General features: G+C 53.6%; 6 protein-coding genes across 6 annotated transcripts; 4 read left to right on the forward strand and 2 right to left on the reverse strand.

Moving 5' to 3' along the window:
- Positions 1 to 2,355: 2,355 nt before the first annotated feature.
- Positions 2,356 to 4,350, forward strand: BBA_06396 (chromatin associated protein; the record flags this gene model as incomplete). Its single annotated transcript, XM_008601493.1, has 4 exons — positions 2,356 to 2,482; positions 2,565 to 2,646; positions 2,726 to 3,602; positions 3,658 to 4,350. 4 exons carry the CDS (start codon positions 2,356 to 2,358, stop codon positions 4,348 to 4,350), a joined length of 1,779 nt encoding a protein of 592 aa, XP_008599715.1.
- Positions 4,351 to 4,999: 649 nt separating this feature from the next.
- BBA_06397 (uncharacterized protein) lies at positions 5,000 to 5,863 on the reverse strand (the record flags this gene model as incomplete). Its single annotated transcript, XM_008601494.1, has 2 exons — positions 5,000 to 5,441; positions 5,544 to 5,863. The coding sequence occupies 2 exons, from the start codon at positions 5,861 to 5,863 to the stop codon at positions 5,000 to 5,002; spliced, it is 762 nt and encodes a 253-aa protein (XP_008599716.1).
- Positions 5,864 to 7,444: 1,581 nt separating this feature from the next.
- BBA_06398 (C6 zinc finger domain protein) lies at positions 7,445 to 9,479 on the forward strand (the record flags this gene model as incomplete). The annotated part of the gene is made up of 4 exons (XM_008601495.1): positions 7,445 to 7,518; positions 7,916 to 8,333; positions 8,398 to 8,583; positions 8,652 to 9,479. The coding sequence occupies 4 exons, from the start codon at positions 7,445 to 7,447 to the stop codon at positions 9,477 to 9,479; spliced, it is 1,506 nt and encodes a 501-aa protein (XP_008599717.1).
- A 928-nt stretch (positions 9,480 to 10,407) lies between these two features.
- Positions 10,408 to 13,046, forward strand: BBA_06399 (neutral/alkaline non-lysosomal ceramidase; the record flags this gene model as incomplete). Its single annotated transcript, XM_008601496.1, has 2 exons — positions 10,408 to 10,683; positions 10,821 to 13,046. 2 exons carry the CDS (start codon positions 10,408 to 10,410, stop codon positions 13,044 to 13,046), a joined length of 2,502 nt encoding a protein of 833 aa, XP_008599718.1.
- Positions 13,047 to 14,152: 1,106 nt separating this feature from the next.
- Positions 14,153 to 16,505, forward strand: BBA_06400 (transmembrane amino acid transporter; the record flags this gene model as incomplete). Its single annotated transcript, XM_008601497.1, has 5 exons — positions 14,153 to 14,343; positions 14,427 to 15,535; positions 15,600 to 15,760; positions 15,827 to 15,892; positions 15,954 to 16,505. 5 exons carry the CDS (start codon positions 14,153 to 14,155, stop codon positions 16,503 to 16,505), a joined length of 2,079 nt encoding a protein of 692 aa, XP_008599719.1.
- A 492-nt stretch (positions 16,506 to 16,997) lies between these two features.
- BBA_06401 (kinase domain containing protein) lies at positions 16,998 to 18,722 on the reverse strand (the record flags this gene model as incomplete). The annotated part of the gene is made up of 1 exon (XM_008601498.1): positions 16,998 to 18,722. One exon carries the CDS (start codon positions 18,720 to 18,722, stop codon positions 16,998 to 17,000), a length of 1,725 nt encoding a protein of 574 aa, XP_008599720.1.
- Positions 18,723 to 20,385: the final 1,663 nt, after the last annotated feature.

The following is a 20,385-nucleotide window of genomic DNA, read 5'->3' on the forward strand; positions in this document are numbered from 1 at the left end:
CCGAGTGGAAGTGCGTGGAGGCGTGTCAGTCTCTTTATCCCCTGTACTAAACAGGGTGACATGTTGCATGCAACCAAAAGCTTGTGGCCCCCACAAGCCGCCACCATGGATTGGTGGGAAACATTGACCTCGAAGTCATTGAAACCCTCACAGCCGTGTCGTCGCTCGCGGCTAGGATGGCCTCGTCTCTGAGCAGGCTTGGGAGAGAGAGCTGTCGATGATTGCTGAGTAAAATAGCTGTACGCGAAGCTACTTGTCCAAGGTGTCCGAGGGAGTAGGCGGATTGATAAGGGACTGTGCCATTCTTTTCTCATTCAGAAAGAGAATCTATTGCAAAAGTTGGTGATGGCTTCGAGGACGGTGTTCTCAACTTGCCAGCTTGACTAGCTGAGCCAGCGTTATTAGTTTGCCGACTTATTTACTTGGCAGTATGACGGGGCACGACTCGTAGCTTTTTTTTCTGGTTGCAGATTTCTTACGGTTTCCGCTTTCAAGAGGTCCTGAACTACCTGGCACTCCTGGCTACCACCGGACACCAGCCACTATTTATGCATCTATGCATCCATCAAACAATTGTGAACTGCATGTCGCACGAATGCAATCTTTTGGCGTGTGCTGGAAGAGCGCAGCACGCCCCCCCCCCCCCTTCCAAAGACATACAGCGGCTGCACGCTACCAGTTTTTGGCGTCGCCTTTCTCTGCAGAGGGCACATCACCCATGCCAGACGCACCACAAAAACAGAGACAACCACTACCCTTCCCCCGGAGGCTCCCAAAGTGGGCTGCCGGCGCCCTGTACTAAAAAAGATGACGAACTGCGGGAGAAGAAATATTTAGACCATCCTCAAAACAAGGCCCGCTTCGCTAACTAATAAGCCCACCTATGGCGGCGTTAGTTTGTGCTTGGGACAAGGCAGGCTGGGAAGACAGCCACATGCTGTGCCATCACCGCTGATTACCAACAGTACTTCACACAAATAGATCAGCATGTGGGGGACAAAAAAAATTGCCGCTTTTGCTAGAGCCCAAATCCCACTAATTTTAGCAGAGGAAGGAGATTACTCAGAGTTCAAGAAAGGAAAAGTAAATAATTAAGTTAAAAGATACTTAAATTATAACCTAAGAATTCTATATATTTACTATGAAGATCTTATAATAAATATATAAAATTACTTAATTAACTAAATATTATTCTAAAATAAATATCTTATTATTATTATCTTAATCTTTACTTTTTATTTAATTATTTAATAATTTATTTAGATTTCTACTTTAAATAAAAAGATATATATATTTATAGTTATTAGAAAGTAAATATTAATATTAGTATTTTTATATAGTATATATAATATTACTTCTTACTATTCTCCTTAATAAGAAGACAGGTAGCTAGGTGGCATGTACAAAGCGACAGTTTTTGTCCACCCCTTAGTCAGTTACTACGTATTTTAACGCCTTAAAGGTTACTAGTCGTGCCACAGCCAGGCGTGCCAGGCCAAAGGTGTGCTTGCGGCTTTTGGGGTGCCACCCACACCAAAGCCTCCACAAATAGCCCGCGAACCCCCAACCATCATAATTCCCTATCACACCCCCCAGGAGCCCTATCACCACCTTTTTTCCCTCACGCTGTCTTTCCTCTGCCGCCTGCCGCCAGACGCTAAAAAGAAAACAAGAGCTCCCCCACCCCCCCCCCCCCCCCCCCCAAGCACCACCTACCTGCCTGCACCACACCAGCGCCAACAGGGGGCCCCACTCTCGCTGTCCCATCATCCCCATCCCCAGTGCCAGCCTGCGCTGAGCCACCAGCACCTCCCAGAGCGTCTTGCGTTTGGGGCTCCATCTTCCTTTTCTTCTCCTCTTACTCTCCTCTTACTCTCCTCTTGGTTTTTTTTTAAGCTCCCCTCCTGCACCTCACCACCTCTACCATTCATCCATTCACCATCGTCATCAGACCAGTTTCATTAACGGCATAGGCGCAACGGTGCTCTTCGATCGTGTCTCTCATCCGTCACGATAGCGCCGTGTCCTTTGCCTATCTCCGCCTTGAATTTCTGCCTCCCGCGCCATACATTGCTTCCTCGTTGCGCCGGCCACCTCTGCGACAGCCAACTCTGCATCAATTTCTCGACGCCGTAAAGCTTTTGCGTCTGGTCCTCTGCACGATCGCACGCTGATTTTACGCCATCGGTCGCTCCGCTTGACTCGTTCGGCGTGCTCGACAATCAATTTTTCCCTTGATACCCTCCGCGTGGCGACGGAACTTTTACGACAGCCACGTACACCTGCTGCTCATCGACGGTCCGGTCGGCTCGACAGAACTGCTTTTTCAATTAGCTCAAAGCTCATCCTGCTACAATGTATTCCCACCGCGGCATGGGGGCCGTTCCCCCCAGCGGCTCATCTCGTCTCAACGAGCTTCTCGATCAGATTCGTGCTGAATTTGATACCCAAATGCGCCAGAGTGAAGGCTTTGAGCATCAGAGTATGTACTCGGCTGGTCACAGCCGCCATGGTCTGCTTATTCCGAAAACCCCCCTACTAACATTGTGCGTGTTTGGAATTAGTCTCTGCTCAGGTTAGCGAAATGCAGCTCGTTCGAGAAAAGGTCTACGGCATGGAGCAGACGCACATGACTCTGAAGCAAAAGTACGTCCGGGTCGCTTTGTGGTTTCAATAGAAGCTCTACTTCCATCTTCAGTCCTTTTCGCTAACCAATTCGCTCCAGGTATGAGGAAGAAATCGCCATGCTCCGTCACCAACTCGAGGCTGCTCGTAAGGGCGGCCCTGCTCCTGGTATGCCCGGTCCTCCCCAGCACGCCGGCCCTTCTCAACCACCCTCTATCACTCCCAACAACGGTCTCTTCAGCGGTATCATGGCCGGTGGTAACCAGCAAGGTCTAGCTCCTCCTCAGCAGCATGGGCCTCCTCAGGAACAGATGGGCCCTCAGCACCAGATGGGTCAAGGGCCTCCTGGTCTTCCCGGCCCTCCTCACCCTAACGCGCAGCCTCCCTACCAGCAGGGTTATCCTCAAGGCCCTCCGGCCCCAAACGGCATTGGTCCTCAGCCCCCTCAGGCCACCGCTTCCCCAGGTCCTAGGGGAGGTCGTGGCGTTGGCCGACCTCCCAACGCTGTTGGCCCTGCCACCCCGCAGATCAACACCCCGGCACCGTATCCTGCTAATGCTTCGCCGCAAGTCAGCCACCCTACGCCCGACCACCGTCTCGGTCCGCGCCCTCCTCCCGTGGGAAACTCCCTTGGTGACCTCGAGGTCGACACTGTTGCTCCTCACAACAAAAAGACTGGTAACGACTGGTACGCCATCTTCAACCCTCAGGTTCAGCGCGTTCTCGACGTCGACTTGGTCCATTCTCTCACCCATGAGAGTGTCGTTTGCTGTGTGAGATTCAGCCACGATGGCAAGTACGTTGCCACTGGCTGCAATCGCTCTGCGCAGATCTTCGATGTGCAGACTGGTGAGAAGATTCTCACCCTGGAGGATCATGGTGCCCAGGACATGACTGCCGATCTCTACATTCGTAGCGTCTGCTTTAGTCCCGATGGCCGTTATCTTGCTACCGGTGCAGAGGATAAACTGATTCGAGTAAGTCGTCGCACTGCAATTGGGTCGTGGATCAGACATGCTAACCATCAACCAGGTCTGGGATATTCAATCTCGCTCTATTCGCAACCACTTCTCGGGCCACGAGCAAGACATTTACTCGCTCGACTTTGCCCGCGACGGCCGCACCATCGCATCTGGCTCTGGCGATCGCACTGTTCGACTCTGGGATATTGAGTCTGGCACCAACACTCTGACCCTCACTATTGAGGATGGCGTCACGACTGTTGCCATTTCTCCCGACACCCAGTATGTTGCCGCTGGCTCGCTCGACAAGAGCGTCCGCGTCTGGGATATTCACTCCGGCTTTCTGGTGGAGCGCCTTGAGGGTCCCGATGGACATAAGGATTCCGTCTACTCCGTGGCCTTTTCCCCTAACGGCAAGGACCTCGTGTCTGGCTCCTTGGACCGCACCATCAAGATGTGGGAGCTCACCGGTCCTCGTGGCGGCCCCAATTCCCAGCCCAAGGGAGGCAAGTGCGTCAAGACCTTTGAGGGCCACCGCGACTTCGTCCTCTCCGTGGCCCTCACACCCGACGCCAATTGGGTGCTCTCGGGTTCCAAAGACCGCGGCGTGCAGTTCTGGGATCCCCGCACGGGCACGACACAGCTCATGCTCCAGGGCCACAAGAATTCGGTCATCTCTGTGGCGCCCAGTCCCCAGGGTGGCTACTTTGCCACTGGTTCTGGCGATATGAAGGCTCGCATTTGGTCGTACCGTCCTTATTAATGACGGTACATGCTTTCCGCAACGGGCAGTCTTATGGCGTCGTGATATCCCCCAACCGTTTTTTGGCTGTGTGGGATTTGGAACCTCTTTTTTTAGTCATTGGCTTTTGTTGTTTCATCTCGTGTGTCATATCCAGCTTTTATCACCAAAAATTAGTTAAGCTTGGCCATGGCCCGACTCACGTTTGTGGTTTTCTTTGGCTAGCAAATTTCTGCAATGGTTGAAATTCGGGAGTAAAACGAGAAAACTTGGGGTAAGGAGAAAAAGGTACGATTCTACATGTGCGTGTGTAAATTTTTTGTTCTGGAGGAGCTGGTGGAAGGGGAACAGGAAGCAGTTCAGGCGCCTGGAAAAGGACAACGATAGCCTCGTTGTATGTATGCTGAAACCGAATGCCCCTGGGAGTTATCCTGACGGCGACTTGGTACGGCAAATTTCTTACTACTTGTTTGTCTTGATAATGAATGATATGTTTGTCTTGATAATGAATGATATTATAGTATAAGAGTAATTGTGCTCTGAATGTTGTCTGAATCGGTCATGAAACAGTCGTAAAGTATCTATTGATTGTTGCGTCATGTAGGCTGGATATACTGTATAGTACACGAACCGGCACAGGGGGAAAGCCGCCGTGTCTATTATTGCATCATCACAACGATCCGAATAGATTTGACAGCTCATCGCCTTTGCCCTTCTTCTTCTTCGCTTTCTTCTTGTTCGGTCTATCGTCTGATTGCTTTATGCTGGGCACGACGGGGTTCCTGTGCTTGTCCTTTGCTGCTGCATCCTCGTTGGGAGGTGGCTTGAACGGCTTGGATGATTTGGACACGACGCCAGTAATGCGGTCTCTCGAGACGGCCACGCCTCTGTCTATGTTGGAATCGTGGCCTAATTGGGACTGTTTATGTTTGGACTTCGAGTCTGTCGGGTGCGTGTCCGGCAATGGGGAGCTCGCGGCCGAGGGACGAAGAGCGGGCTCTTGCGGCGGCGGCGATATAGAAGTGAGGGTGGAGTTGACGCTCGCGAGGGCACTCATGAGCAAAAGTCCCAGGGTGGCATGTTGGTTATCGGCGATGAGTTGAGAAAAGCAGCTATCGAATTGCAAAATCAGTCAAAGCTTGAGGTGTCACATTACTGCCCGGACAGTCCAATTGACAGGGCAGGAGCAGAGAGGCAGCAAGGGTCGTACTCACAGGTACGCTTTGGGGACAGTGTGGTCACGGAGAAGAGTGACGCGAGCGAGGAGCTGCTTCTTGGCAGTCTTGGACTTGGTCTTAGCGGCGGTGCTCTTATTGCTGCTGTCGGTTTGCAGCCGACTCAGCGCCTGGTGCCGGCGCAGGTCCGCCGCAAGAGAGCGCGCGCCGCGACGGAGCAATGTAAAGGCAGACCACCAGTGTGAGGCGCTGTGCTGGTTGCGATGGCGGTGGTTGAAGGCATCGAGGATGGGCAGCAAGGTCGCGAGCTTGGTAGTGAGGGCGGCGTCGGCTGCGACTAAGAAGACGGAGTGGTCCATGGCCAGTTGCAAGGGTTTTTACTTCGGCGAAAAGGGTGAGAAGGGCGCGATTCGGCAGGGCATTTCCGGAACTCGTGCCAGGGACCAGAGCCGGGAGGGGCAAAAGAGTCGTCGGGCGACAGCCGGAGCAAGGTCGCGGTGGGATGGTAAGAAAATGGTCCTGGAAGGGACTGATCGTAGGTTTGTGGTGGAGGCACTTGATGGCGGCGGGGCGTCGATTATTTATTCAGTTCTCCTGTGAAGTGTAATATTACGCCCAGCCAGCCCAGCCAGAACTGGGTCGGTAGGCGGCCAAATTGCTCGGCTACTGAGTTAGAGGCTTGCGTGGCATTGACGCAGAATAAGACGCAAGAGAAAAGCCGATCAACCATGTTGGTTGCCCTATGCTGGCGTTGGCACTGGCATCTGACAGGTTTACGTCCGGCCGCGGCCGAAATTGCGGGGTGCAGGATAAGACGCATCCATCACAAGTGCTCGCAACTATATATCTCCGCCTTTGCAGTTCAGATCGTCACTCAGCGGGGAATCCAGCGGGCAAATTCGAGCGTGCTGGAACGAACTGAGCTTGGGTCGAATCCCGAGACGGTCCGCAAGGGTGAGGGTTCCTGGCTCTGACATGCTACGGCGAGTAATGGAGCGATGCCTGGCCTGGCGGGCAAGGGTTTATGGTGTCGTTTTTAAGTTTGAGCCCAGTTTTGTTAGATTTTTGCTAACTAGATAATTTGACTGCCACCGTGCTGCATAGTGGACATGCAAGGACGGCATTACGTGTTGTCGTGGCTTGATTTATTCAATCCCCATCGCGAAAAACGGCATTCGCTGGCTTGCACTATTCTTGTGCTGTTTCAGTTGAAGCGGCCACTTCTACATGGGTATTCGTCGCTTCGTGGGAGTGAATCAAAGCAACGCCAGCTGGTCGTCATCTATTTTGCATGTGGGACGGGTGGCGGTCCGAGGGCCGGATTGGCTGGCTCTCCTTTGCAGAGGCGGTTTTCCATAACTACCAGCACATAACTACTTTACTTTTCGCCTGAGCAACTTGCTCAACCAACCAATTCCAGGTCAACTTCGTCTCGCCGCAGTTCTCTTTGCCTGATTCCAATGCAAGGTCGGCGCCTGTTCATCTCCTATCGATGACGCAGCATTCATTCTCGAGAGGGGAAAGCAATTGAGTCAGTCTCAGCTCCGTCTATATTATTCATGATATTATTTGACCTGGTTTCCCCGCTGCACGCGAGGTCGATCCAAGCAGGCCCCGTCTTAATAAAACGGCCTGGCCCCCCCTATAGCATCACCCAGCAATCCTCCTCTTGTACGGACCTGGCTCTGACGAGCAATCAATCGCGTAGCCCACGCTCATGAGACCCTCACCAGGATCTACATTGTCCTACCCCTCAGTCTCCTCCCGCCCCTCCCGGGTCCAGGACAGGACCGGACAGGGCTGGCTGGGATCTCGTCAGCCTCGCTCCAACCCCAGCACACGACCGAGTCCAGCAACAAACGAGCATACTCGCTTCACCAAATGCCGCGCTGCCTCCTCTGGCCCCTGGTAGTAGCACTAAACCGCTCTATTGGTGAATCATGACACACGTCAAAGCTGGTCAGCGCCGCCGGGCCAAGGCCCCCAAGGTTCGGACCGGCTGCCGAACATGCAAGTAAGTGCCTTCTACCACACCTCTCCCAGCAGGTATGACTCGCTCGCTACTCATATCATGGCGTCGGCAATACTCGTTTCGAAACCCTCTTGATTTTGTGTGTCTTGTCTACCAATATCGGTACCTGCCGCGCGAGCCGAAGCTATAACTGCCCAATATCACACATTGCGACATGGAGAAACTATGCTGACCATGCATTGCTTTTGATCATTTTACAGAGGTGTGCACTCAGCTTTTCTTGTACAAGCACGTTGTCTTTCCAGGGCTAACTTGTATCAGCCCGCCGCGTGAAATGCGATGAAGCTCAACCCTCTTGCAGAAGATGTTAGATGTTCCTCTCGATAAATTGTCCATGCATGCGCCATGCATTGCTGCGAGATACTGTTTCTAACCACAGTCACTATACAGGTATCACTACTGGCCGCAAATGCGACGGCTACGAGCCTCTGCCCGAGACCAAACCCATACGATTCGTCACATTGATGCACGTTACGTATCCTCCAAATGAGTTGCGCTCGTTTCAATACTTTCAGGAAAAGACATTGTCGCAGCTCTTCACTTTCATTCAAGAAGATATATGGACATCACATATAGTTCAAACGGCAAACATGGATCAAGGCATATGGCATTCGGTCGTTGCGTTGTCGTCCTTTCATGAGAATTTTGTACGCCATGGCTACTCCGGCCCGGAAAACCACGACCGCTTCGCTCTGAAACAATACAACATGTCCATTCAAAGTATACTGGGCTCAGAGCGAAACTCGAGCAATGCCCATGTGCATTTGATCTCGTGCATTCTCTTCATCTGCATCGAGGTATGTATCACCTCTAATTAGGCTTAAATCGCAAATTATACTGACATGCTTTTCCACGCCACAGGTTCTTCGTGGCAGAGTATTGACTGTCCTGCAGCTGCTAGTCACAGGATATGCAATCTTGAAAGAAGAACGCGTGCGATCCTGTTGTGCCTATACCGAATCACACGGACCATCAGGTCGTGATCGAGGCGCACTTTTTGCCGAGGCTGATGTCTTTCTCAGTCGCGTTGCGACGCAAGCATTCATGGTACGTGCATCTTACAAGAATATTCAGATTTCATTGGGAAATGTCTGACTCGGGGCTTTACGCTGCAGCTAGTCAAAGGTGTAGATCCCAACCTTGCCACCGTGGTGGCGGAAATCTTAGATTTCGAGCAGTTTGCCTGGAAGGAGAAGCCAGTCTTCCACACACTCAACCAGGTCCAGCACGCGCTTAGCACCCTCCGACTGGAGCTTGAGACATATAATCAATGCGGCGTGGGTATGGTTCCTGTCAAGCTTCGATGGTGGCGTTCCGCTTTTGAACAATTCAAGAAGGAGTACGCGGAGCAACTCACGTCCTGTGAGGGCAGGAGAGGTCTTGCATTGTTGGAACTTCAGGGACTTTACGTAGGCGTGGAAACCGTCGTCTTCGACGGCCCTCCAGGCGCAGCGGAGGATCCGCTGCGTTGGGATGCGCATACAGACGCGTTTCGAGAAATGATTCAGCACGCCGAGGCGGCGACGCAGGTTGACCAGGACGACGCTATGGCTAGCACGCGCAAGGGTCCGCAGTTCCACATGCATATCGGTGTGGTGCCGTTGCTCTACGGCATCATCCACAAGTGTCGCGATCCAAGTATCCGCAGGCGCGCGATTATGCTCATGTCCAGATCGCAGCGCTTGGAGGGGGTGTGGGACAGCAAAGTGATGCTCGGAGTCGCTCTGCGGGCCATGGCCGTTGAGGAACAGGGCAGGACGCTGGCATCGTCGGCGGAGATTCCGGCCGCGTCCCGCGTCCGGCGTATTGCCGTGCTTCCCGTGCGTCAAGGGGATTATAACCAGGCAAACCCCAAGTCCTACATGGTCGGCTACGAGATTGACGACAAGTGGGCCTGGGAAAACGCTGACAGCATTCTGGGCCCGAGGTCGTCCGAGTCATAATCGAGGAGCACCATTCAATGTTTAATATTATCTATGGTTTTGGTGAGATTTGGACGGAGTTCTAGGATATGCCTCTTAGTTAATGTTTTTTGTTATTGTATAGCTGGCGCAGCGGGTCGGAGGAGAAGGAGCTGGTCGCATACTCATATATATCCTCATGATGTCCTCGGATCCTATATTGTTCTCGCTCTTAGCTGCAGGTGCGCCACTACTTCGCAAATGCGGGGAATTGAGCACACAACCCAACAGCCAACAGGGGGTTGATTTACCATGTGCTTTGATGATTTTCCTTTTCCGCTCTATAATTCGAGCGATGTCAGACGTCAAACTACTAGCTAGTTGACGTGTGGTAGGGGACTGATTAGCGTCCTCTAACCCAGGCGACAAATACAGCCTTGACGGATAGTGCCGGCCTGAGATGGATTAATCGTATGCCGTGTTGCGGCTTCGGCCACAAGGTCCGTCTCGTCAGAGGCAATCGACTGTCGATCAGGGGCTTGACGAGTGCTTAGCACGAATAGATGAGGCTGGCCATCTCTCGGACTTCCTACCAAAGGCTCCATCCGTAGTCTGCTAGTTCGATCCGTTGGCAATACAGTGCTGGTGGGAAAAATCGGAGAAGCCGTGCGCGTGGTGGAGGGACGTCCAAACTTCTCAATTTAGCGTTCTGACTTGGACTAGCTGCGCTCGACAAGCTAAATCAGAAGAAAAGGTAGGACTGGTTAGTAATTTATTATTTGGGATGTGCAGTAACTAATAAGCTATCAAGTTGTACGATGCAAGAGGTAGGCAGCTACGTACTGATATATCGTCACATGCTCTTTTTGCTGTTGTCTTTCCCTCTAGCGAGCGCGAGGGCAATTAAGCCTGTCCGTGCACGTCTTATCTACGTGTCTGTTGAAATGGAGTCTGCGAAATTCGCACCATTATGCCGCAAGCCAGTACCATGTGCAAGAGGACTGTGCGCATCAGCAATGGCTCTCTCATTTTGGCTTATATGTCTATCATTGACGATCAGAGTACAGGAGACTCCGCTTACAGGGCCCAAGCATTCTCACGTTCTTCCTCCCGCTCGGATGTGCCTGGGACCACAGGCTTGTTCACCGGATCTAGAGGAGATGGGCTCGTCAATTGTTCCGGCCACGGCCCTCGGGAGCGGGAATGGCTAAAAGTTGACCAGGGCCCAGGGTATTCGCAGGCTTGTGTAGGATGGTTTTGGAGACATTCGCAGATTTCAATCTTTCTCTGCATCCTTGTCTGTCTTCTTTTGCCTGTGTTTCTCTTCTGCAGTGGAAAGAGGTTGGGCACTCCTTCACAATGCGGCCTAACACCCGATTTCAGACCTTTTGCACGCTGATATTAGCGCTGCTCTTTGTTAATGCTGCTACTGCCCTCCGCGCTATCAACATCAGGGACGGCGGCGATGCTCGTGTCGGTAATGCTACGTTGAAGGGCAATTCCACTTCCGACGGAGGCTCTGGTCAACAGAGCTACAAAGAACAGGCGGGCGAAAACAAGTACCTTCTCGGCGTTGGCAAGGCAGACATTACAGGTCCTGTTGCCGAAGTCGCACTCACAGGCTATGCCAATCTACAACAAATTGGATCCGGGCTCCGGCAGAGACTCTTTGCGCGTGCTTTCATCATTGGCGACACCGAGGACCCCAGCGCCAGGATCATCTATGTCGTCCTCGACGCGCTTGTCGGCGACACAAGTGTCCGATTCGGTGTCCTCGACGCTCTATCCAAACTTGGCGACGACTACAAGATGTATGGCCAGCAGAATGTCGCCCTCGCCGCTGTTCACAGCCACTCTGCGCCCGGTGGCTGGAACAATTATCTGACACCTCAGATTCCTGGCCTTGGGTTCAACGACCAGAGCTACGATACACTCGTGGATGGAACTGTTGAAGCCATCAAGCTCGCTCACCAGAGCCTGACGGAGGGGACTTTAGACGTCGGAACCACGGACATCAAGGATGCCTCCATCAACCGCTCTCTGTGGGCCTACCTCAATAATCCCCGTGAAGAACGTGCCCGATATGCCGACTCGACCGACAAGACCATGACGCTTCTACGCTTCAAACGCTCCGAGGACGACAAAATTGTGGGCGTCCTCAATTGGTTCCCGACCCACGGCACCTCCCTGTACCGCAACAATACTCACGTTGCGGGTGACAACAAGGCTCTCGCGGCCTGGATGGTCGAGCAGGATGCCAAGTCGAGCAGTCAGTACGCCGATAACTTTATCGCGGGCTTCAGCCAGGCGAACCTGGGCGATGCTTCGCCCAACGTGGAGGGCGCTTGGTGCGAAGATGGCTCGCAAGCCCAATGCCACCTCGAGGATGCCACTTGCAAGGACGGCACTGTTCTCAAGTGCCAAGGCCGCGGTCCCTACGCCGGCCTCCCCGACTTTGGTGCCAAGAGTTGTCACGAGATTGCCACCCGCCAGTTCAACGGTGTGCAGAGAATCATGAAGTCCAATGACTGGACGTCGATCCATGGCCCGGTCAAGTCATTCCATCTTTTCCAGGACATGGCCGACTTCGAGTTCAAACTCCCCAGCGGCGACAAGGCCAAGACGTGCGCTGCGGCGCTAGGCTACTCGTTCGCAGCAGGCACCACCGATGGCCGCGGCGAGTTTGACTTTATCCAAGGAAACGCTGGGCGACCGCATAACCCGTGGTGGGACTTTGTCCAGAACATCGCCAAGAAGCCGTCCCAGGTTCAGGTGGAATGCCACAAACCCAAGCCCATATTCCTGTCTGCGGGCGAGATCTCCTGGCCCTATGCCTGGGAGCCCAACATTGTGGACGTTCAAATGTTTCGCGTCGGGCAAATCTTTGTCATTTTGAGCCCTAGCGAAGTCACGACGATGAGCGGGCGCCGCTGGAAGGAGGCCGTGGCCAAGCAGGCGGCGACACACGTTGCGGATCCCATCGTGGTTCTCGGCAGCCCCGTTAACGTATATGCCCACTACGTAACCACGTCAGAGGAGTACGAAATGCAGCGTTACGAGGGCGCGGCCACCCTGTATGGTCGCCACGAGCTGGACGCCTATATCAGTCTCAGCACCAGCAACATGCGCTACCTCGAGGCCAACGCGACCGGCAAGCCAGCCGCCGGTCCCACGCCGCCCAACAACGTGCAGCGAGCCCTACGGCTGCTCCCTTCCTCCCTGTACGACACGACGCCCTTTGGCCGCGCGTATGGCGACGAGGTGGCGAGACCGCGGCCGGCGTACACGCGCGGTGAGGTCGTCAAGGTGACGTTTCAGGGCGCCAACCCGCGCAACAACCTTCGCCTCGGGGGTACGTACGCCGCCGTAGAGCAGAAGGGCGACGATGGCACGTGGACGCAGGTCCGCGACGACTCGGACTGGTTTCTGCTGTTTACGTGGCGCAAGACGAGCACGTTCATCGGCCGGTCAGAGGTTGACATTGAATGGGACACGGCGGGCAATGCCGCGCCGGGGACGTACCGTTTCAGGTACTATGGTGATGCCAAAAATTATGGCGCGGGCGCAAAGGGTTTCACGGGCACGAGCAGCCCGTTCTCCCTTAGTTAGGCGACTAGGTGATGTCGTGGATAATAGAGTAAACTGGCTCTTCTTCTGGTATAAATCATGATTAATACCCTGTTCAACAGGTATAAATTTTATACTCTGTACTTTCCAGGTATTAATGTCTGACTATATCCCCCTCTTTTGCATTATTTAGCCCAATATTGCATCATGCATGATTCTTTGTAGGCTTTCCTTCCTCTCGCACAGTGACGGTAATAGTTGTGACCAGGTTCATGGGGGGTTGCAATGTAAATGCTCACATGAGTATGTAATGCGCATTGGTACAGCAATAGCTATTACTGATAGACATTGAGAAGTTAACTACCTGTCCTCTCTTTGACTTTGGGGGGACCTTTGTCGAGGCAAGTAGCAAAGTTACTGGGCTACAGCATACTCAATGACATTGTTGTCAATGGATGCATGAACCTCAACTAGCTACTCTGCTTGTCTAAGCAGAATCATATACAAGAAAGCAGAGTGACATATCTTTAGACTTCTTTATTAGAGGTCAATTGTCACTACTCCTGTGACAGCCCTGGCATGTAGCCTACTACACGCCTACCCTGTAGTTTTCATTGAGTGTTATTTTTCGTACGTTCTGCAATATCTTTGTCTCACACCACACACCCGCGATACCAGTAAGCTTCGGTAAGCTTTGTTTGAACGGGCAAATCAGTGGACTTTTTTTCATGTGTTTTCGCGGGAGAGCCGCTTTGTGGTAGGCGCTAACATGCTGCCATCGCGCATCAAGTTAGTGGCTGCTCGGAGTGCTTAATTGAAAGGGTTATAGTACCTAGGTGGGTAGGTATGTACTGGGACGCGCCGCACAAGTCGTACCATGCTGGTCCTTTGCCCCTCGAGCTTTTGTCTCTACTGATGCTTCTACCCGCGCCTCGAGCAAGAACAAAAGGAATTGTGTGAAAAATTCTCACGCTGATAACCGTGTCGATGCCTACCTGGTGACGTACGAGCAGACACCCACCCCCAACCTCCTCCTACCCCCCCCCGCCTAAGTTAGAGTCTGCCCACTGATCGGGAGCGGGTTCATCACAGCCGCCGTGACAAATCTCCACAGACACGACGCAGCCGGCCCTTTGACAAGTCCAGCAATGGCACCGCGGCTGCAAGACTGCAATTCTGTGACATGGGGCGAGCATGACGGGCGTGCCTCGTCGTCCGGGAACCTCAACACGGGCAACCTGGCCGAGGAGGCAGTGATTGATGATGATGACGAGGTACAGTGCGGCGATTTGAGCGACGAAGAGTCGGGTCGTTTGGTTGCCCGAGGCGAAAGAAGGAGGTACGTCTATTTCCGCGCTGAAGGGCTGACGACCATCTTGTGTGTGTGTTGGAGTGAATTACTGACTGCTCACGCGCATATAGATCATCTGTCGGAAACCGCCTCTCGGCCATGGCTGATGTCGGCGGCGTCAACAGTTTTCGGTCCTTTGCGCGCAGCTGGCAGCGCGCCGCCGAATTTGCCGAAGTGATCCCCCGACGGCCAAGCATCGTCTACAATGACGCCGCCGAGTGGCGGGACGGCGCGAGTGAGGAGGAGATATACTATGCCCGCAGCCCCGTCGAGGCAACGCCTATCGTCCGCTCGGGGTTGCTCTCTCAGCATCTTGAAGGGTCAGCAACGCCCACAGAATCGATACCCTGTGCTGGTCACGGGCTGGACGGCGATGACGGGGCCGCGCAGGAGGACTTTCGCGCCCGCGAGGGCAAACTTCTGGACGTCGAGACGGCGGCCGGCGCGCTTCCATCCGACTCATCCTCCAGTCGGTCAAGCATCTTTGCCGCGCCGCACCTCTCGTCGCCGTCCATCATCGGAAGCTACGGCTCACAGTACGGCACCATGATCTCGGGCAACCTGCGGCCGCGTGCCTCCATCGCCCACCACGGCCGGCGGCGGCGGTCGAGCGGCGGCGGCGGCGGCGGCGGCTCGCTCGTCCACGACGACCCGGCCTTTGGCGAGGAGAACCCGATCCTGGTCAAGGAGGTCAAGCAGGGCAATAAGGTGGTGCTTACCGTCGACGGGCAGAGCACGCTGCCGCAGTCCACCTTCAACGCCATCAACGCCATTATCGGCGTCGGCATGCTGAGCCTGCCGCTGGCGTTCCGCATGAGCGGCTGGGTGCTGGGCCTCGGCATCCTCACCCTCACGGCGGCGGTGACGGCCCACACGGCCAACCTTCTGGCGCGATGCATGCGCCGCGATGTCACCCTCATCACCTACTCGGACCTGGCGTACGTGTCGTTTGGCACCCGCGCGCGCGTCGTCGTGTCGGCGCTCTTCACGCTCGAGCTGCTGGCCGCCTGTGTCGCGCTCGTCATCCTCTTTGCCGACTCGCTGGACTTGCTGTTCCCCGAGGTTGGCGACACCACGACGTGGAAGTGCGTCTGCGCCGCACTGGTTTTTTTCTTGAACATGCTGCCGCTGCGGTGGCTGAGCTACACCAGCGTCGTGGGCATCTTTTCTACGTTTTGCAGTACGTGGGACACAGGGGGGGGAGCTAGTTTGGTGTGCGGCTGTGGCTAACGAGAAATGCTTAGTTGTTTGCATTGTCATCACTGATGGGCTGATTAAGAAGGAAAGCCCAGGTTCGCTATGGGAGCCTGCCGACACTCACCTCTGGCCATCGAACTGGCTGGCTTTGCCTTTGGCGTATGGCTTGATGGCCAGTCCTTGGGGCGCGCATTCCGTGTTTCCCTCGGTAAGCATTGCCAGCGCGGCTCGGGTTACTCTCACAGCTTACCGACAATGAAAAACGTGGTTTTAGATTTATCGAGATATGCGGCATCCCCATAAATGGGGCAAGGCTGTCAGGGTCACCTTTTCGTTCTCCGTACGCCATCCCCAACACTTGAACTTCGTCGTCCTTTTCCACTGACGCAGCTAACTCGCAGTACGTATTGGATACCTGTCTCGCCATCATTGGCATTCTCATGTTTGGAGACGGCATCCGCGAGGCTATTACCTCCAACATCCTTCGCACCGACGGCTTTCCGCCGGCTCTCACCCTCTTCATGTGCGTGTGCGTTGCCGTCATCCCACTCACTAAGATCCCGCTTAGCTCGCGGCCGCTCATCACCACAGCCGACGTCCTCTTCGGTCTTCATTTCGAGGCGCAGCAGCATACCGAAAGCGGCAATGGCGAGATCGGCCGCCCCTGGGTGCGAAGTGTACAGCGTGCCAGCGTGCGCGTCGGCGTCGTTGTCCTTCTCCTCGTCATCTCCATCGTCTTTCCCGCTTTCGACTCGGTCTGTGCGTTTCTCGGCGCCGCTCTTTGCACACTCATCTCCGTCATTTTGCCGATTGCATTCTATCTGAAGCTTTTCTGGAATAATATATCACGGATGGAGCGCATCGTCTCCTGGGCCATCATTGTTTTGTTCGCTGTCCTGGGCTTGATGGGCACGGCTTGCACGTTTTTGCCCAAGAGTGTAGTTGACGCCTAGATGCAATGCGTTCTCATGGGTAATTGATATAATACAACTATTTCTCGTAACACGTTTCTTCCTATTTTGGTCTGAGAAGTCTCACCAAACTGTGATGCGAGGAACGTGAGATATGTGTCGCCTAGCTGTCGATTGGCGTTACTGTAGTGTCACCGCCACCACATGTCGTGAAACTTACTGTGCAACGTGCCTAGTTGGACCCTTCTCCAGTGAAGAGGGTTCCTTTTCAGGTCAATCATAATCTATGCGACCATTCCAACATCGGTTTGAAGCATTGCAAATCTGGCAAGTGAACCATGTGTGTGAGTGGGTAACCTCTGGTATTTCCTATTTATGATGGCTATCTAATACACAGAAAGCGGGTCAAAATGCGACTCAACCTCTCACGTTCATATGCGAAGCATGCTGAATACAACGTGGCTTCTACAAATTGCACGAAAATGTTGGTGACTTTGACCACGATTGACGGTAGGCAAGGTGCCCAGAGGGCTCTTACCAGCCACCAACCCACTCAATATCCTCAAGATCTGTCCGTCGATCACGACGCCAATTCAGATCTCTACCTTTGCCTGTAGGCGACTCATTAACTCGGTCCTTGATTGCGCTCCTCAGTGCTGAATGATCCCAAATATCCACCTCATTAGACTTGTACCCCAAACCAAAAGAACGGCGATGCTTCAGAGCGAGTGGCTTTTCACTGTCAATCGTAGTGCCTCCACGGCGGCGTTCACCTAAGGCCGCCCACTTGTCGAAATTGTTTCGCTTCGGAGGGGGAGAGTAGCGTGGCACGGGCCGGATGGGCTTGGGTAAAATGGTCTCATGAAAGAAGAAACCGTCGACGAAGTCGCCATCAACGTCGCCATTGATCTGAGTAGCCTCGGCAATAGGCACCGAATTCTCCTTCTCGGCATCACGCACACTCTCGTGGCTCCATGTGCGTGAATTGAGAGCCTGGAGAGACCCACGTTTCTGCTCGACCTCTTCCTCTTCGTCTTCATCCCACATGTCGCTCCAGCTCTTGGAAACAGTGTCACGTCGACCAAAGACAGATGACATGGAGAGCGTAAGAGGCTTGGCCATGGTAATCGGCAAGGAGCCAGCAGCAGGCGAGACCTTGGAGCGCTTGGTTTGACTGAATGGCATGGTCTTCATCGCTGGCATGAGATGCGACTCCAAAGTTGAAGACATGGACGGCGTCTCAGGGGCAGCCGAACACCAGTCGACAGTGTTCTCGGACTTGGAGAAGAGATCTTCGGTGTAACTCTCGTCATCGGGAATTGCGCTCAATTGGCGACCTACACGCTGCGGAGTAGCGTGCAGAGCGCGACTCCAAGGGAAGGCACCGAACTCGACCTGGGGGCTTTGCAAGGATGGCGTGCGCAGGGGCTCTCTGTTCGCAGAGACAATGGTAGCCTTTTCAGCACCGCAAAAGTCGTCTAGGGACTCATCTTCAGTGGTGAATGACAAAACACGCGACAGAGCCTCTCTAGCCCCGATCAAGGAACGTCTCCTGGGATCCAAATTCATGCATTGAACAATGACTTCGTAGGTGTCCTGAGACATAGAAGGGAAGACGTCGAACAAACTTTGCTTGTCCCGGGAGTAATCGAGGAAGAGAGGATCAGCCTCAGTCGGGGTGGTGAAGGGGTTGCGAGAGAACAGAATGTTGAGAAGACAAATACCAATGGCCCAGATGTCCGCCTCCGCTGGCGAGTAGCCAGCGCCGGCAGAATCGAATTGCTCTGGAGCCATGTAGCGGTCACTTCCGACAGTCATCTCGTATGACCACTTGTCAGTCGTAGCTAAACCGAAGTCACCGAGCTTCATGGCACCGTCCTGAGTGAGGAAGATGTTTTCGGGCTTGATGTCTCGGTGATAGATGCCCTTCGAGTGGATGTACTCGACGGCGTCCACAAGCTCCAGCATGAATTGACGAACATGCTCAGTCTGGAGAGGTCCATGCCCGTTGCGGATCGCCTCATAAAGATCGCCCTGGCCGCAGAACTCCAATACGAGATAAATATGAGCATCAGTTTCGAAAGAATGAATGAGATTGACGATATTCTTGTGGGGGCTGATGGTCCGATGAAGAACCAACTCCTCAGAGCGTTCGTCGACAGCAAACTCTGGGCAAGTATCGCCTTGGCTTGCCTTCTTGGTCAAGCACTTGATCGCAACCGGCTGATTGGATGCAAGATCTTGCGCCATGAAAACCATGCCGAAAGAGCCGTGATTGAGCGGTGAAAGGGTTTGGAAGCGACCACCGTCCAGGAGAACGCCTCCTACAAATTTATCTCGCAAGCATTCCATGCTCATGAGATTGGATAATAAAGGAAAAATAGAAGTAATGAAAAATTGGGAAAATAGATGCAATGAGACGCACGCAGAAATCAAGGTGGCAGTAGTTGTACAGAAGGCACGAATTTTGGTTGCTGTAGAATCGCTTGTCGTGGAAGTAGAGGTGCTGGGCAACGTAAAGCCTCAAAACGGCTTTCGTTCAGATAAATCGAGTAGCGTGTAGTGTTGTTTTGACGATAGGAAGAGGTATTCGACGGATGAACGAAGCAAGCAAGAGCTAAAGCTGGAATGTACAGGTAGCGTGGATATGGTGTAGAAAGCGATGATGCACCCGGCTCGAATTGGGTGACTTTGATGGGAGGTCGTGGCTGAATCAATGGCTCATTTGGAAAGTTTTGACAATAGTAGAACAAATGAAATGTTGTGTCGAAGCGTCTTGAGTAGCGACTAGGCAGGTGCCGATGGCGACTTTCCGAGATTCGAAAAAAACCGAAAGGGAAAAAGAAGAAGAGACGTTATAATGACATCGAGGTCGTGTGTGTATTTTGGACGTAAAAAAAAAGAATCTGACAGCGGAGATGCTGCCGGAAAATGGAGAACAAGGACGGGGTGGGACGGGGCCGCCTGGGAACTGGACAGTCGAGTATTGAGACGGATTTCAAAGGGGGAGAGGCTGATGAAGGGAAGTAGTGAGCGGCTTTGTCGGGCCAGACGAACTGGAGCCTGTCAGAGCTGAGCTCTCCCTAGGTATAACAGTCACCAGCAAGAGGGTGTGGTGTCCGGAGGGGAACGTGCAGGGAAGTTGATGTAGGAGCGTTTGAGTAAGAGCAAAACCGGGACAATATCTCAACGACCAAGATATATTGACCGTGTGGTAGACTTGCGTGCCTCGATGCGTGACTGTTGCGTGAAGCCGAGACCGGCGGATCGTGACGTGGTGGGGCGGAGCGACGGGGTTGCGAGTCGGTCGTCAGCAGGCGAGGCAAAGACACTCGGAAGTGTTCAGCAAGGCCCCAAATGAAGACGTTTGTGGCCGAGTCTATGAGCCTTCTTTCTCTCGACAATGATTGACAGCGGTAGTCGAGCGGCGAATGGAAGCCGTGGGCTGTTGCTTGCAGAGAGGTGGTTGTTGGATGTTTTGATACGGTTGTGAGGTGGCGTTCTGGCGTGTGCGACGCACCGTTGGTGGCGGATCACAAAAAAAGAGCTGCAAGCTCGAGGAGAAAGAAAGCCTTCACGACGGAAGTTGTGACGAGCCGCGAGAGGAATACGGAAGGACAAGAAGGAGAGGAGGACGAGATAAAGAAGGGTGAGGAGAGGTAGAGAAAGGAAGGAAGTAAAGGGCGAGTAAGGGAATGGCGGTGATGAGAATGGACTGGATGGAAGCGAGTGGAACGGGGGGTCACTAGTCGAAGCACCTAGGACAGTCGCTGGGTCGGTGGCTCTGGGGTGGTGGGGATTCGATGGCGCTGCTGCGGCGGATAACAGGCACCTGCTGATGAGAGGTGCTGTGCACAGTGCGGTGCACACAGTACGAAGACGGACTAGGCGAGCGAAGGGGATGCAACTGTAGTGTGGCTAG

This window comes from Beauveria bassiana (assembly GCF_000280675.1).
Source record: "Beauveria bassiana ARSEF 2860 unplaced genomic scaffold BBA_S00018, whole genome shotgun sequence".
Classification (NCBI taxonomy): Eukaryota; Fungi; Ascomycota; class Sordariomycetes; order Hypocreales; family Cordycipitaceae; genus Beauveria; species Beauveria bassiana.